Source organism: Festucalex cinctus, chromosome 2 (assembly GCF_051991245.1).
Source record: "Festucalex cinctus isolate MCC-2025b chromosome 2, RoL_Fcin_1.0, whole genome shotgun sequence".
Classification (NCBI taxonomy): domain Eukaryota; kingdom Metazoa; phylum Chordata; class Actinopteri; order Syngnathiformes; family Syngnathidae; genus Festucalex; species Festucalex cinctus.
The window spans coordinates 24,067,041-24,085,395 of NC_135412.1; the positions used below are offsets into that span (position 1 = coordinate 24,067,041).

The window sequence follows — 18,355 nt, forward strand, 5'->3', positions numbered from 1 at the left end:
GATGGGGTTGACTAACTGTGATTAAAAACTAACAAGTATTATTGAAACTGGACTAAAACGGAGAGTAAATTTAAAAATGGTTGATAAATATAACACTACTTTGGATTAACCTAATTCAATCATGTGTTACCAATTGAAGCATTTTTTGAATTGGTCAACAATTCAATTTGTAATCTTAAATTGGTTCAACATGTGTTGCTTTGGTCAAAATGACAGCAGAATTACTCGTGTCTCTGTCCAGAAAAATGACTTTTGACTGTCATTCGAAATCTGTGCATTCAAAAAGTCACTTTCCTCCCATACTAGTTGATCAAATTGAATTGTCACATACGACGTTTCAAATTCCCGACCAATTCATTTGTGTAGTATTTCACACTGGTTGAGATGGTGACATTTCTCCCGCAGAAAAGCATCGGGCTCTTTGTTCTGGATTGTAGCGAGAGGCTCAAAGCAAAACAGTGCCTCCTAGTGGTGGGAAACAGGACTGCACCTGTCTCCATCTTGCCATCTACGGCCGCAGGTCCGTCCAGCACCAGACTTTTGATCTGTAGGAACTCGTCGGGCTCGTCGCCTCCGACCACCGTGAAGCCGAAGCCGCGGCGACTCTTCTTCAGCTTTGTGTTGATGAATGTTCCTTTCAGCTCGGCGGGGTTCCGGGTGAAGAACGGCTTCCCTCCTGCGCAGTGGTGCAAAAGCAACACATTCAAATCGACATGTGACATTTTTCACTAGAGTGGGAATAGTCATGAATCAAAAACTGACAAAACTGTACACAAGAGCAATGAAATGAAGATGTAAATCACATGGATGGAAGAGCAAAAGTGCCACAATTAAAAATAAATACATAAACAAATGTGAAAATAAAAACAGATATAAAAATGCAATTAAAAAAATTAATACAAAATATAAATAGAAATTAAAAAAAAATGAGGCCCCATTATATCTATAATTAAATAAAGTAAAAATAAATACAAAAAAAACAAGATTAAAAAATAAAAATAAAATAAATATAAAAATGTGGAAATAAATACAAAAATAAATATAAAAATACAATTAAATATCAATCAATAAATAAATATGCTCTGTTTTCACATTTGCGACTTGACAAGACGGGTGGTGACAGTGAGCCAACCCGCTCACTCGACCGCCCCCTTATTTGAATAACATTTCGTCCCGACAGAGCGTCTGCAGCATGAATAACAATAATAATAAACAAATACAAGAGCAGAGCATTTTTATTTATCGTTTGAAATTTAATTCTATCTGTATATTTATTCTTGTATTTCTTTTTATATTTTTAATTTTCACTTTTTTTAAGGTATTCATTTATTCATTCATGTATTATTTTTCATTTTGGCAGTTTTGGTCCTCCATAAACACGAAGACCAAATCCAAATCACGATGCCACATGATAGGAGCGTGAATCTCGACATTTACGTTTGGCTCCTGTCGGGACGGGAGGTAGAGTTGGCGGGACTTGAGGGTCCCTGTAGGTCTCCAGGTGGTTCGGAAGGTAGTTTACGAGCGGCGCTGCAGCTGAAGAGTGCTCCTCGATCCACTCTGGAGACACAAAAAGCCTTCAGGTTCAGCTTCACTTCTCGACATATGCGGCAAAAAAAGTTGTATTTCAATAGCACATAGAAATCAACATGACAAAACACACACACACTCACAAGACCGACCATTTGATACACAATGCACCATCAATTGAGATCTAACACTTTTGATTGGAATGATCAAAAATGTAAAAAAAAAAATGCAATCATGAACATTATTATTATACAACACATTTTATAAATATGTGTTAAAAAAAATCCAATTTATGGCCCAGCTCATGTAGCTCAATATATGAAAACATCCCTCTTTATGAGACTGTAGTTCACTGTGCACTATGATGACAATATTGTTGAATGTCATCTTTTACAGTGTTAATCAAAACGGAGCATTATTTTCTTTATAAAGGAAAAGTTTCACAGTACTAATAGCTCTTCTTTGGGATCTCATTAGATTGACAAGTGTTCCTAATGGTGTGGATTATAATATAAGTGTACACAGTTACAGTTTTTCATTCACATTAAAAAAACATCGAAAAAAAAAACATTCAGCATGGCGCATTGTAATGTAGGGATAGACCGATATATATTTCTTTTTAATTTAAAGATTCTTTAACACCACTAATTTTTTTTTAACATGCGATTAATGACCGGCCCTTACTTGGAAAGCCTGTACCGGGGGAATTCCAGTCGAGACGCAGCAAACACATCCACATCAAAATGTATCCGTAATAAATGTAACAATAATGCATAAATTTATGGAGACTGGGGTCAAGTTGTATTTTACAACATTAAAAATGTGCAGAATATCACAAATTACTTCATGTTAAAGATTAGATAGTTCTTAATTTGAAAAGAAAAATGCACTGAGTTGTCACCAACCTGGAATGATGCCATCTAGTGGCAGAAAAATGACCTCAACACAAATCAATATCACACTGTTTTTTTTTACAGTACAGTACATCACTTTAATTTTAACTCAATTTTATGAATTATGAAATTACTGTATCAATGAGTAAAAGATGCAGCCATATTTCTATTATTTCAACACTTTTTTCCCCATTTTTATTGTTTACAAGAGTATTGAAAACTTGAGAAAAAAATTGTACATCTTTATTGTACATTTAGAACATATAAAATTTTAGATTACCGTAATCGTGAGTTAACGATTGAAGTCATGTGATTAATTACCATAAAAAATTAATCATCTGACATCCCTAATTTGTTTAAAGTTCCAGTTTATTTAACAGCCTAGATATCTTTGTTTAAAAATGTAAACAAAATACTATTAGCGTGTCTCGCAAAGTTAATGAATACTTAAACAAAAAACAAAAACAAACAAAGAATTTAGACTCTAATCAGTGCCAAATGTGCCAGCAGTCCTAAACTGACCTCTTGTTGCCCCGATATGCTTCAAAAGGGCCCAATATCGGCGCTAATAATCAGCTGAAAATCGGTCTATCCCTAAAGCCCTAAATATAGATTTCGATCACTAAAATAAAAACTACAAAGAGCAACACCATGGCTTGGGACGGCTCTAATTCAAATCAAGTTTTCCAATAAATTTGCCTCATTTGGCAAGGGGATGCTTTTGTCTTGAAGACACAGCAAATCAAGATTGGCGCGCCCAAACCCCGGTGAGCTGTGGACAATAACAACAAGCACGAAAGAAAGAAAGAAAGAAAGAAAGAAAGAAAGAAAGAAAGAAAGAAAGAAAGAAAGAAAGAAAGAAAGAAAGAAAGAAAGAAAGAAAGAAAGAAAGAAAGAAAAAAAGAATAAAAGAAAGAAACGTGCAGGAAACCAACCTCGAATGTACCGCTCACCTTCTGGAGGCTGCGGCTGCTGCTCCTGCAGGATTTTGCGACACCGCGCCTCCACCACCGGGTTCTCGTACTGGGTCTTCCTGTTTATGTGACTGGCGGCGAGGGGAGGGGGAAAAAAAGCTTCGTTAGATTTGACAGCTCAATGCGTAGTCAAGCGTATTTATAAGAGAAGACGGCTTCATTTCCTTTGGAGCGGCGAGGTGACGTGCCAACAAGGCGATTGACTTACTCGACGTAGTAAATTCCGTACACGGGGTCATCTATCCTCTCCCATCCTGGCGGCAGCTCTGAAAGGAAGGAGACGCAGAGCGTAAAAACACTGAACAACAAACGACTCTCATGTCAAATCGGCACATTGAGCACAAATGGATTATTTGTGAGGCTGAAATAATGCGTCGAGCGTTTGTGCATAGCTGTCACAAAGCATCGGAAATGAAATCATGACTTGGTTTTGTTGCAATGTCAATAATCAGACAACTGGCCAGTGTTAGAATAAAACGCACTGTAACATTTATGTCAGGAATTGTCTGCATGCTGTTGCATCTCACTTTTTCTATTTCATACAGAGGAGCGGGGCCTCATTTCCAGCCTGCCATAGGACCGCAAACTTGCTCCAGAGCAGCCCGGCGTCCAAGTTTCATCTTTAGACATTTTTGACAGAAGGTGAGAAATGTTGATTGATCCCATCCTAATGTGCCATACTGGTAAGAAGCGGACCCAAGTGTATTGCATGTTTTCGTTTGTACTAGGGGTGGTTCCATATCATACCTTCTACAATATTACCGGTGTATTTTTTTGGGTGATATAAATTTGAAATATCACGAAATTGATGCGATGACGTAATCAGTAACATCATACGTCATATTGTCCATTTGGACATATTTTGCTACCGCTGAATAAAAACGTGTGAGCCTGTGAGCAGCCAGTTCTGCCGCGTCTTCGGCAAAGTGGGAGTGAGCTATCTTCATCATGTGGAGGCTGTTTTGGTTACAAAAGGTCAGACATAAGGCAAAAAACCCCCAAAAAACAATCGTTTGCAAAGTGTGCAGGGAAACTGTTGGCATGAAAGTTAAGAGGATGCACAGCGAGGAAGACAAGGAAACAGATCATGTTGTTGGGCGTAAAAGTGAACAAAAGTTCTTGATTAGACGCACTCCTCATGAAAAAAAAGCAGACGGTGGTTGGATAATACTTGAAGGGTTTGCGTATTTTTTGACCAAGAAAAACAATCCGCGGCGGTTATTTTACCGTGACCGGTAACTCGCCGAGCCTCCACCTAGTTGCCGTGAGTTTGTGATGCTAACCAGCCGCTAAGCTAATGTGCTCTCGACGAGATGGTGTGCATGTTGCTATTGCACAGGGCCCTAAATGAAAAATATAAAACGTGCACATTTGTGTTATTCACAACCCGTTAGTAATGTCTACAAGCAATCACGGCATTTTCTTGTTCCTCTGACTGACCAATTGGAGACATTCACGGCAAAAATAACGCTTGCAGGAGGGTTGCCAGTTACGGCAAAAAAAAAATTTGTTTTTCATTTTATTATTGTATTTTTTTTTAACTACTGTGACCTGTCTCTCCATGAAAAATTATGTTGAACCAAAAAATTGTGTTTGTGTAAACCTGCTGCTAGTGAGCAAGATGATACAAAATTGACACATCCTACCTAGATCGCTCTCCAGGTCCTCCGTAGGCATCCCCTCTTCTCCAAGGTGAAAGCAGGATGGAAACCAATGAACAACAAAATGAAGATACAGAGAAGGGACGGGGAGTGGAGGAGAATAAAGGATGGAATAAAATGACAAATGAAACGACAGGAGGAAAAACAGGAAGGAGAAACCCCTGAATAAAGGATGTGGCATCATCTCAAAACCGACAGTGGCTAATTTCGTCTTTGCACACTAGATGGCGCAATTTACCAAGGTTTGTAAATGTTCCTCATCAAGCTGCCTCTTGGACATGATGTACTTGTCAAATTCTTGTCTTATTTCTCCCTTGACACCGAAATATTATTTCACACTGCGAAAGAAGCCCACTATGTTCCGTGGCGGGCTATCTTACCATCGTCATCGCCCTCTTCCAGAGGCCCGGAGGCTTTGTCTCGACACCGAGGATCCAACCATGATGTGGTCTTTGTGTTGTGGCTGAAAGGAAAAAAAACAACAACAATACTTCAAAAGGGCCTCTTAGCTAAAACACAAGTCACATGTCAACTTCAATTTGAAACACGTTTGTTTATCAAGGAATGCAGCAGGCCTCTGCTGCACAGACAAATTCAAGTAACAGAGCAACACAGCCAAAATAGAAACAATCAATCGCTGTTTTTTTTTTCCCCTTCAAAGTAAAAAGAAACAATAGTGATTGGAAAAAAATGAACATACAAGCTCTGTAAATGCACAGCCATGTCCTGGTGGTGTGCCTTTGTTGTGCTGCAGAGAGGACAGAGAGGTGGAGGAAATCAGGTGATCGGGGTTTGATCTCCTTTGGAGATCCACACATGCGGGGGATTAACAAAGAAGGCGTGGAGGGTTGGGCGGGCCTTAAAACGGAAGTCAACCCAAACTTTTTTTTGGGACAATAATATGTTCTATTCATCCATTTTCTTGACCGCTTATTCCTCACAAGGGTCGCAGGGGGTGCTGGAGCCTACCTCAGCTGGCTCTGGGCAGTAGGCGGGGGGGCACCCTGGACCGGTTGTCAGCCAATCGCAGGGCACACAGAGACGAACAACCATCCACACGCACAAGCACACATAGGGACAATTCGGAGCGCCCAATTAACCTGCCATGCATGTCTTTGGAATGTGGGAGGAGACCGGAGTATCCGGAGAAGACCCACGCGAGCACGGGGAGAACATGCAAACTCCACCCAGGAAGGCCGGAGCCTGGACTCTAACCCGAGTCCTCAGTACTGGGAGGCGGCTGTGCTAACCACTCATCTACCGTGCTATTCTATGTAGCCTAAATATGGTATTCTGGTAAATATTGTGTTAGTGGAATATGAGGTAAGCAGCAAAATCCAGATGCGTTTATCCATCTCAGGCAGCGGCCATTTTGCCACCTGCTCAGGTCTCAGTCAACAACCAATCACAGCGCAACTTCAGAAAACAGGCGAGCTTTGATTGTTTGTTGCCTAATGCTGCATTTGAGGAAAGTGGGAGGTCGGACTTCTCCGACTTCAAACCAGGAAGCGCGTACGGGAACGCCCCCTTGAACTTGGAAATCCTACTTGCGAAGTCGGAAAAACGAAAGTACCACGACTTCACCAACCGACTTCGATGTGACATCACTACAATGGCGCCCGCTAACACATATCGTGAATGGTAAAACACAATTTACCAGAGTATAAAACTAGATAGCTTTCTGCATTTATAAATATTCAAGAAAACTTCACATAACGCAACGTACATGACAGTATGCCGTTATCTCGATGCATGAAATTATATGGTCAATTACTGAACTGTACGGAATGCTTATGAAATAACATAAAAAACAGGCAAGTTTGGTGGAGGTCAAAATGTGTTTTGAGGACCAAATTAAAAAACAATATATCACTATCCGCCATTTTTGGTTGTTTACTTTCACCATAAATGCTTTCAGGTCGGAACTGGGAAAAGCCAAATCTGACTTCCGACCTTCCTCGAATGCAGCATGAGCCCTGAGCAACACTGATGTCGTCTTCAGTCGACAGCAAGTGGCAAAATGGCCGCCCCCTGAAATGGATAAAAACGGCTGGATTTTGCTTCATAACTCATATTCCACAAAAGTCACATTCATCGGAATGTCATGTTTAGACTAGTGAGGTGACATATAACATATTATTGTCAAGAAATGCTTAAAGTGGACTTCCACTTTAAAGCCACAATATTGGGAGGACAAGCGACTGGACGTGCAACACAAGATGCGTTGACTACATTTAGAGCTACGTTGACTATTTCATTTCTAGCAAAAGGTGAATCCATGCCGCCGAATTTGGAGCACTTTCATGCTCGAGCACATACTCTATGAAGTAAAGCTCTCCGTTCTCGGTGTACGCCATCTCCCAGTTTTCGGGCAGCGGCCCCAACGTATCGTCTGGGGAGACCTGCGGCTCGGCCAGGGTCTGCTGCCCGCTGTCCGCCGTGGAGATGGCCACATTGTTCAGACCGCAGGAAGGAGCGTTGTCGCGTGCGGGGTACGGCCGGAGGATGCCGCCGCGGCTCTCGTCCTGGTCGCTAGGGTTACCTGCGCACAACAAAGGAGAGGGGAAGAGACTACGCACTAAGGATCCTGGGTAACAAAACGGGCACGACAAGGAACAACATAGGAGAACAAAAAAAAAGACAGTTTATGTGAAGAACAGTGGAAATAAGCAAGTCGTTATTATTCAACATCGCACCCTAAAACAGCCCCCATTGATGGTGTACTGAAAGGACCCCAGGAATATGCTAATTTGACCACCAACAGTCTTTTCCAAACTGTTTTAAGCTTCCTTCTCCATAAACGAGATTTCTCAATCTCAGCCTCCCACTCATTTCCCAGCTCTGGTCCCACCACTTCCGTGCTCCTTTCAGGCCTGATCAAATGCTAATTCAACATTCTGGCAGCCTGGCAAGTGGACACAAGGAGGGCACACATACACAGTATACAAGAGAGGTGGGAAGGGAAACTCACAAAACAGCAAAGAGCTTCAAGAAACTAAAAACAAAAATGGCATACTGTATATAAAAGTGCTTCCCAGTCCTTTTGCAAATCCTGTGGGCGAAACTGCTTATCGCACGAAAACCAATCCGCTAATTAAATGAATTCTACTTCACCTTGTATATATTTTATGTTCACATACACATATGTTTGTGCCATGAATACAGTATATATTAGCTAAACCAGTGGTCACCAACCACCGGGCCGTGGCAGCAGCACAACTGATAGAATAAAAAAAACTTACTGTGCAAACTTACTGTACTTCCGGTTAATTGATTAGCTGAGGCTTTTAAAATGATTTGTTTTGAAAAGTGACTGGATTCTCTCTGTTTACGACGGACTCTTGAAGCATGTCAAGATGCTAAAAACCACAGGATGACGGGGGTTCAGCGATAACAACCGTGTATAGAGAGAGTACTATTTGTAAACATAGCCACACTTGCCTGTTGTCACATCCATATGCTTTTTGGACATCATTTCTGGGACTTCTACAATGGCTCTTCTACCATGGGTGTCATATAATGATGTAACATTTATGTTTGTGCATATATCATAGCTGCATGGTAATTCAGTGTCAATAACTCGCGGAGTCTCGCGAGAGAGTTGTGCGCAGGCGCGGGGAGTTCGGGTGGTCAATAAAGAAACGTGTTAGAAAGACGAGAGCCGCTTTTGCCGTCTTTTACATGGTGTCAGAAGTGAACTAGAAACAATGGCAAAGTTTACTCCACCGATGAGCTTCCCCTTCGATAAGCCTGGTGAGTGGCCAGACTGGAGGCAGCGTTTTGTGAGATTTAGGACCGCTACGAAACTCGACAGAGAAGATGGCGCGGTGCAAGTAAGCAGCCTGATTTACGCCATGGGTAGCGAGGCCGAAAACATCTACAGGTCGTTTGCCTTCAACGAAGAGGGACACAGGAATGACTTTGAACGGGTGCTTGGCAAGTTCGATGAGTACTTTGTGCCGCGGAGAAACGTGATACATGAACGAGCATGTTTTCACCAGCGGGCGCAACGGCCGGGTGAGAAGGCGGAGACATTCATCCGGGCCTTGTACGAACTGTCGGAGCATTGTGACTTCGGTGCGACCCGAGAAGAGAATATCCGCGACAGGATCGTCGTGGGAATATTAGACAAAGAAGTTTCACGTAAGCTGCAGCTGACAAACGACCTGACGCTCGCGCTGACCATTGAGACCGTCAGGCAGTCTGAGGAAGTGGCGTCTCAAATCAGCATGCAGGGAGAGACATCGGTGATGGTACGTGAAGTCGCTAGCAAATACCAAAAGCGCACCAAAGGCCACGGTAAGCAAAGAGAAGGACATTATGGACAATGTGGTAAATGCGGGAAAGCTAGGCATGACAAAAATGAAAATTGCCCCGTTAAGAAATCTGTGTGTAACTCGTGCAACAAAGTTGGACATTGGAGCAGAGTGTGTAGGAATAAGAAAGCGGTGAGTGAGGTCACAGAGCAGGCAGAACAACAGCAGCAGCAGCAGCCATTTTTCCTAGGGGCTGTGACGAAACCAGAAGGGGCTTCTGAGCAATGGGCCGTCAAGTTGTTACTGGGATCTGCACCAGTTGTGTTTAAAATTGACACAGGGGCAGACGTGAACGTCATTTGTGAACAGACCTATCACTCGCTTCACGAAAACACACAACTCCAGCCTGCTGATATTCCACTCGACAGCCCAGGGGGGGAATTGCAGTGCTTAGGGCAGATTCAAAGCACAGTAAGCTACAAGGGCAAAACTTACCCAATCACAGTCTATGTTATCCGTGGGCGCACAGTGAATAACCTCCTCAGCCGACCAATGTCAGTGAAGATGAATTTGGTGAGGAGAGTGGATGAGATGGTGACCAATCAAGGCCACATTCATGCATATGGTGAGCACGGGACCTTAAAGACCGAACCAGTGAAAATACAACTAAAAGACAATGCTCAGCCATATGCTGTGCACACAGCACGGCGTGTTCCTCTCCCGATGATGCAACGAGTGAAAGATGAGCTACAGAGGATGGAGCAGAATGGCATAATAGAGAGGGTTACCCAGCCCATAGACTGGTGTGCACCCATGGTGCCAGTCCTGAAGAAAAGTACAGGCAAAGCCCGCATCTGCGTCGACCTTAAAAGGCTGAATGAAGCTGTTAAAAGAGAACGGTACATTTTGCCTACTGCAGAAGAGATCATCGCTAAACTAAGCGGAGCTACAGTCTTTTCCTCTCTGGATGCAGCCAGCGGGTTTTTCCAGATACCCCTCCACCCAGACTGCTGTAAGCTCACTACGTTCATCACACCGTTTGGCCGCTTCAACTTCAAACGACTCCCGTTTGGAATCACAAGTGCACCTGAGATCTTCCAGAGGAAGATGATGGAGACTCTTCAGGGCCTGCAAGGTGTGGAGGTCTTCATGGATGATGTCCTGGTGTACGGGGCCACAGAGGAGGAACATGATGACCGCTTAGAAAAGGTAATGCAACGCATTGAATCTGCTGGCTTAAAGCTCAACAAAGAGAAGTGTTCAATCAAACAGAGCCAGCTGAGGTTCCTTGGACACCTCATTGACGGGTCTGGTATCCGGCCCGATCCCGACAAAGTGGAGGCTATTCGGCAGCTGTCACCACCAGCTGATGTGAAAGAGCTGAAGAGGATTTTGGGAATGGTGAATTACCTGGGATGGTACATTCCAAACCTCTCTACGGTGGGCCAGCCAATGCATGAGCTCCTAAAGAACGATGCTGTATGGACATGGAGTCATGCTCAACAAACGGCTTTCGAGAACATTAAACACATGCTAACAACTGCACCGGTGCTTGCCTACTACGACGTGAGCAAGCCAACAGCTGTGTCGGCTGACGCTAGTAGTTTTGGACTGGGTGGTGTGCTACTCCAACTCCAAGGAGGTCACTGGAAGCCAGTAGCATATTGCTCCCGCAGGCTCAGTGATGCAGAATCTCGCTACGCACAGATAGAAAAGGAGGCGTTAGCAGGAGTCTGGGCATGCGAGAAGTTTGACAGGTACCTTAATGGGCTGGAACAGTTTAAGCTCATAACTGATCACAAGCCGCTTGTGCCTCTCATTAATAGCCGGAGCTTGGACAATGTACCCTTACGTTGCCAGCGTCTCCTCATGAGGCTCATGAGGTTCAACCCCGTCGCCGAATATGCTCCTGGGAAAACCCTGATTGTTGCGGACACGCTGTCACGCAGCCCGATTACTAACATTAGCACATCAGATGAAACGCACAGTGATGTGGCCTGCTATGTGGTTAGTGTGGTGGAAGGGATCCCAGCATCTGCAAGCAAGTTGGATGAAATCAGGGTAGCAACAGCCGCTGATACCGAACTGCTTTGTGTGACATCGCTCATAGAGAAAGGATGGCCTGAGCACATCAGTAAAGTGCCAGTAGATGCTAGAGCGTATGTTCAAGTCAAGTCTGAGTTGTCAGTGCACGATGGCTTAGTTCTGAGAGGATGTAGGATTGTTGTGCCACGATCGATGAGAGATGAAGTACTTCAGAAAATTCACGAAGGACATCAAGGCCTTATCAAATGTAGGCAGAGAGCAGGTTCATCAGTGTGGTGGCCTGGACTTTCGTCAGAAATAAGCAAACTTGTGACATCATGTCAAGTGTGTCATGAAATGAGAAGAACTCAAAAGAAGGAGCCACTCCTATCCACACCGCTTCCGGAGCGACCCTGGAAGAGAGTAGATATGGACCTCTGTGAATTTAAACAACACCACTACCTTGTTGTCTCAGACTACTATTCGAGATTCATTGAAATACTACACCTGCCATCCACAACAAGCACGCAGATGATCAAAAAGCTGAGGTCAGTTTTCGCTAGATTTGGAATTCCAAACGAAGTAGTAAGTGACAATGGTCCCCAGTTCACAAGTACTGAATTTCAGGAGTTTGCGAAGCAACTCGACTTCCAACATTTCACGTCCAGTCCTCATCATCCGCAGGGCAACGGGCACGCAGAGAGGGCTGTGCAGACGGCGAAGAAGATTTTAAAGCAGGAGGATCCTGTCATGGCGCTTATGTGCTATCGAGCTACTCCCTGTTCCACCACAGGGTACAGTCCGGCTGAGTTATTGATGGGGAGGAAAATCAGAACAACACTCCCGACCCTGGAGAGAAACCTCAGACCAAAGTGGCCCAGCAGGACGGCCGTGGAGGAAACAGACAAGAAGGAAAAGGCGAAGCAAGCTCATTACTTCAACCGTCGCCATGGAGCCAGAACCTTGCCTGCCCTTCAGCCAGGGGATCAGGTATATTCCAAATTGGACCATGAGAAGTCTTGGTGTTTTCCGGCGGTGGTCTCACGGGAGAGCACGACACCAAGATCGTTCATCATCCAGACGCCACAAGTGGCAGAGTTGAGGCGGAATCGCCGTCACCTTCATCCTGGGCCGGTTCCCCAGCCTGTTCCAGCAGCACCCGAGGAATGCAAGGCAACAGACACCCACTCTGCCAGCACCGACATAGTGGACCCTGTTCCTGTTCGTCAGGGTGTGTTTACATCCTCAAGTTCCTCACCTACTCAGGTGGTAACCCGTTCGGGGCGGGTGAGCAAACCTGTCAGCAGGCTTGACCTGTGATGACAGCGAGTCACATGGCCTTTGGGTGGGGAGAAGGAGGAAATGATGCGAAAAGGAGAATGGAAATTTGAATGTGGGGGGGAAAAAAAAAGAGAAAACTATAAGGAGAAAATGTTGGAAAAGTTGAAATTTGTGTTGGTTTTGACAATGTTGATATTATTTGTATGCAGAACTAATTTATGTTGGTGCAAATTTAAGTTGACTCATTTCTTTAATAGAAGAAACAATGGTACATTATGCTAGTGATAACTGGTATCTGCTGTCCAGCATAAGATTTATTTTGTTATTGGAAATAACACAAAAGAGGGGGAGATGTCATATAATGATGTAACATTTATGTTTGTGCATATATTATAGCTGCATGGTAATTCAGTGTCAATAACTCGCGGAGTCTCGCGAGAGAGTTGTGCGCAGGCGCGGGGAGTTCGGGTGGTCAATAAAGAAACGTGTTAGAAAGACGAGAGCCTCTTTTGCCGTCTTTTACAATGGGTAAGTACGTTTTGTGTTTAAATAGTGTTATTTTGTCATGTTTAATTTATTCTGAGCTGATTTTTTTTTTTGTCTCAAATGTCAGACTTGCTGACGTTGCTGTCATGCTACGTAGTTAGCTAGCTTCCCCTCCCAAAAAAACGACTTCGCAAACTGTTTTATTTGAAATATACCGGAAATTTACCTTGTTACGAGACGCCTGACTTCCTAAATCCCCTCACCCCGCTGGGATGCCGGTCCGCGGAAGTTGTGGACTTGTATGAACTGGTCCGTGGTGGAAAAAAGGTTGGGGACCACTGAGCTAAACGACTGATGGCTGGAATATCCCACCAGGCTGTTGCGGAGCACGCTGTAGAGGTGCTAGCTACCAGCTAGCTCACCAGGTAGCTCACAAGCTAACGTGTCTGAACCAATAAAAACGCATAATTTGGATGATGTCAACACTTCTGGTTCACGATTGGAACCCTGCTAACCAATCACAATGGCACAAGTCTTCCCTGAAAAAATTGCCAATTTATGTTAAGCAATTGTGATTTTATAGCACGAATATGAATATTTTTGCGTTAAAAGTATTGTATGGACAGTCACGTGATCATGGTGACGTAAAATACACATTGAATAAATGACAACAAAGAACTCACGAGGAATTATCGCATCCCACGGCGGACATCAAAGGTAGAATTACGCCTTACAGCAAAGAAGCACTTCTTCAAAAGCAGTTCAGCCACGGAGGATTCACCAAAGATTTGTTTCCAACTGAAAGCCGGATGAAACTGGCAAATCCAGCCGCCGGCGAGTCAAAGTGGACGATAAACATCCGGGTGACTTTCACTCTGCTAGGCTAAAAGTTACATGTCGTGTGCTAAGCACGCTTTAGCCCACATTAGGCGCGGCCAATTCCCACCGCCCCACCCCACACGGAATGACATGAAATCGGACGTGTTGAGGACTTTACTCTGAACAGAATTGGCGCAGTATTTGGGATTGACGACGTCTTTTTCTTGCACATTATATCCCATTCAAATGAGCGAAGACGGCTTCCGGTTACGCACAGGATATGTCATCACAATCACATGACCAGGAACATACACAATGCCTAATTCAATACTGGAAAATGATTAATAAGTGGTGTATCGCTTTAAAGTAACATTTTTAACATGAACATCATGCAAATCAACTTGCGATTGTGATTGGTTAGCTAGGATCCAATGATGAACCAGAAGTGTTGACATCATCAAAATTATGAGTTTTTATTGGTTTAGACGCCCAAATATGTCATGTCCACTACAATTTACTCCACTTACACTTACTCCATGTTGCTTTTTATTTTTTTACACCTGAAACCTCTGCCTTACTTCCATTTGTACTGCGAAACTTAAGTCTTGTATACTATTTGTTATATTTATTTTGCTATTTTATTAGTAATTCTTCAATACACCATTCTTGAGTTGTGCCACAATATTGTTGTACTTGTATCTGTACAACACGTGGGCAATAAAGGCTTTTTATTGTATGGTATCCTAAATGCATAATGAAAGCAATCACATTTGGCTCTCAAAACATTGGCCTGAATAATCTCTCTCCCCTCCTGGCAGGCAGATGGCAGTGTTTGGATGCTTGAGCGCAAAGAACTCAGCCTGACAAAGACATGATGTAACCACCAGACATGGAAGAAAACACACACATAATTATCCCCCTCCAAGTGTGTCCCTGATCTCGGACAAACGCATCTCGGCGCGCACTCTTCTCGAGGGAGGAAGAACACAGAGTGTGAGAGAAAAGGGACATTGAGGCGGGAAATGAAGTGCGACGCTCTCACCTGTAAAAGTGTTGTTCATTTCCGAGGCCTGGTCGTCATCGTCGTCGTCAGCAGGCACTACTCGGACGCTTTGCATGTCATTGTAGGACTTGGTGCGCTTCGGCGTGGACTGCCGAGAGTCTGCATCTCCCGCAATCACTGTCCCAATGACGGGCTGCCTCGGCGGCTTGGGGGTCCCATAATAGTTACCTAGGCAACAAGGAGGACATTAGCATGCTTGAGAGGGAGAGGGAGAAAAAGACACTCCAGAACAGAGATTAGGCGCAGAAAAGAAAGAGCTTGCAGAATTAAACTCATCGTCGAATGCTGAAAAGACATAAAACAGAATCACGATAAATCCTAGCTGGCATGCAGGTCAGTTTCTTGCCTTAGCTTTAGCTTGGCTTGCTTTATTGTGGGAATGCTGAAAGCATCCCACATATGTTATTCGGATTTTTACTCTCCTTGCTTATTTACAGATAAACAACTCCCACATAATACTTCCGATTTGCACCGTTCAAATTTCAACTTGCTTCAAAAATTCATGCTTTCCGGGGTATATATCATCTGATTCCACATTACTTACAGTACTATCACAATTTAACATTAAACATCAACTTTTCCCCCCATTCATTTTCAATGGGTCTGACGTTGAACTTTTTCGAAGTCCCACTTTCCATACCCACTTCCATACATACAACTGATCATCATTACCAGCTCTCTGGCACTGCTCAGTGGCGCACTTGGTTAAGTGCATTGTCCAGTAACCAGGAGGTCCTGGGTTCAAATCCCATGTCTAACTGTGCATTGCAAATATATCCATGGCAATTATGCTTCGTGATATAACTGTATACCAACTGACTATCATATCAGGAAATGCATTACAATTTCACTGAAATCATTAAATGCATTTTGGCTTTCATGAGATATTTTTAAAATAAATACGCCATTAGCCATGAATTTGAACAAGGCAAGTTATCTCAGTTATTAGAGCAGTTTCTTCCACCATGGAGAGTCTGGGTTCAAACCCCGCTTGGACCACATTTTAGTACATTCGATGGTTTGATAATAACTGACTTATCTTTTCAGGAAATCGATTATAATTTCTCTGAAATGATTAAATCCCACCTTAGACAGATTAACAGTTCAAGTTGTCTTTTTATTAATTTATCTTTCAACTTCAATTAAAACTTTGTAATTTTCACATAATTTATCTTTCAATTTACTTCATAAGCATTCAGCTTAGCATTCGGCTATTCGCATTCGGCTTTCAGCATTTCCACGCAATTTCTACAGAAATTGCACTTAGTCTAGTTTAGCAAAGACTTTCCCCAGATTAATATCATCTGCATAGAATTGACTATGACAACACTTGAATCAACATGTTCACTATCATCTTCGCTGCAACAACAGAAGGCAAGGAAAGTAATTATCTATAGCACAAGGTCATGCTGTTGAATTATTTTGTTTAGTTGTTACCATGGAAGCATCTTGACTGCTTCCTGTCATTTATTTTGGGTTTAGTCTTGTCTAGTCTAATCTAGTCTAGTTTTAGAGTCTGGTGAAAAATGTGTGGGTTTTTTTGTTTAGTTTTCGTTGACGAAATTAACACTACGCCCGAGAGTGGAGACAGTGGCTTGATTTTTAGAGAAAAAAAAAAGTCTCATTTTATACGTTTGTATATTAGCAGGCTATTACAGTAACACGAGTTATCATATTAGTTATAGTTATGAATGAATCCAGTCTCCCTCAGTTTGCTGGTCACACACTCCTGTGGACAGGTTTGTGTCTTTGTCTGCGCGAAATGTGCCAAGTGCCAACACAGAGTTGTGGACTGCTGCCAAGCAGATTAATGTTGTAACATTCTCTCCCAGGCCTACAAACACACAATCACAAAGCCTTCCCCCAAACACACACAATTACTTACAGTACATACTTGCATGCAAACATCTCCCTCCACATGAGGCACATTTATACATGCACACAGCACAGGTTTGTTTAAGTCTGAGATTTAGAGCACGGTAAAACACGGTCCTAATCAGAACGAGAGGGGCAGATGTAGCGTGACCCCGTTCCCGCAAATCATGTCTTATCTAAATCAACTGTTCCAAATCTTGCAGCCCACCTGCATGTCGCAAACATTCATTTGGATTATTTCTTACTGTGATGAATCAGAACACCTGCCCAAGTCACACAGCATTGTCCGCCTTCGTCATGATCATCGTCATCCTCACCCTCATACGTTCCAATTTCGAGCAGTGTGCCACTCTCTTCGAGTTGGAGGAAGTCATCCACTGACAGGAAGTTGTAATCCACCCCTGGCACCTCGCCGTCTCGGGGGGCGCGGGTGGTACCTGAAGAGGAGGGAAACAAAATGGAAGTTTGGTAGGTGCTGCTAATACATGACGACAATTTAAGTCAGAGGATAAAGCGAAGAAAGGCAAAAGGGGATTTGGTGCGAATGTTCAATACGCTTCTATTGCTCCTAAAAACGATTAACAATTGGCTCACAGCATCACACGTAATCAATCAGACGACAAAGTAAAGATCACCTCTAGTGACAAGCATGTTGTTTTACAGGAGGGCATTTTTTTTAATTGGTGAGCCTCTGAAATGCGCTATTACACAACCAGGTTTTTGAGTGTGGGTGTAAGCTCACTGTTCATGATGTGATTTTGATACTGTATGTCAGGTAAAGCATGACAAAAAGGTCTTCAGTGTGACCTAATAAGCCCAAAAACATGTTATATATATATAAATGTTGAAATTAAGTCCGTACAGTGGTGCCTTGAGATACACATCACCAGTCTCATTGAAATGACTGGAAATGCCATTAAAGCAGAAGTCAACCCCAAAAATTATTTTTGACAATAATATGCTCTATGCAGTCCCACTAGTCTAAATATTGCATTCTGGTTAATACTGCATTAGTGGAACATGAGTTAAGAAGCAAAATCCAGCCGTTTTTTTCCATCGCAGGGGGCGGCCATTTTGCCACTTGCTATCGACTGAAGATGACATCACAGTTGCTCAGGTCTCGGGTAACAACCAATCACAGTACAGCTTCAGAGAACAAGTGAGCTGTGATTGGTCATTGCCCGTGCAACTGTGATGTCATCTTCAGATGACAGCAAGTATCAAAATGGCCGCCCCCTGAGATGGAAAAAAACAAAAAAAACAAACAGCTGCATTTTGCTTCATAACTCATATTCCAAAAACGTAATATTAACTCATTCACTCCTAGGATATTTCGCTGTGTTACTGGATTTTCACTGATTTTGTGAGGCCCACAGAATATGGTGTCCTTTTGCTATAAAAACATGGAACCTACCAAAAGAAAGATTAAAGTCTCTTCTTTCATCAGGAAAAAAGGATTATTTCTATCTGTTTCCATTTTGCATCAATTAGC

The 18,355-nt window shown here is 43.1% G+C and overlaps 1 protein-coding gene across 13 annotated transcripts in view; it reads right to left on the reverse strand.

Moving 5' to 3' along the window:
* The window catches only part of LOC144014223 (membrane-associated guanylate kinase, WW and PDZ domain-containing protein 1-like), a 139,060-nt gene that overhangs the window by 47,855 nt on the left and 72,850 nt on the right, over positions 1 to 18,355 (reverse strand). For 4 of the 13 annotated variants that reach the window (XM_077513864.1, XM_077513873.1, XM_077513874.1 and 1 more), the window contains 10 exons: positions 17,181 to 17,300; positions 14,968 to 15,156; positions 7,378 to 7,645; positions 5,759 to 5,806; positions 5,439 to 5,521; positions 5,044 to 5,082; positions 3,606 to 3,663; positions 3,359 to 3,468; positions 1,438 to 1,560; positions 491 to 676 (listed from right to left, as the gene is read on the reverse strand). In XM_077513864.1, the coding sequence (XP_077369990.1) occupies positions 491 to 676; positions 1,438 to 1,560; positions 3,359 to 3,468; positions 3,606 to 3,663; positions 5,044 to 5,082; positions 5,439 to 5,521; positions 5,759 to 5,806; positions 7,378 to 7,645; positions 14,968 to 15,156; positions 17,181 to 17,300 (1,224 nt within the window). Of the gene's footprint in view, positions 1 to 490; positions 677 to 1,437; positions 1,561 to 3,358; positions 3,469 to 3,605; positions 3,664 to 5,043; positions 5,083 to 5,438; positions 5,522 to 5,758; positions 5,807 to 7,377; positions 7,646 to 13,332; positions 13,476 to 14,967; positions 15,157 to 17,180; positions 17,301 to 18,355 lie in introns of those variants that run through there. The other 9 variants (XM_077513869.1, XM_077513877.1, XM_077513867.1 and 6 more) reach the window with 8 other exon arrangements.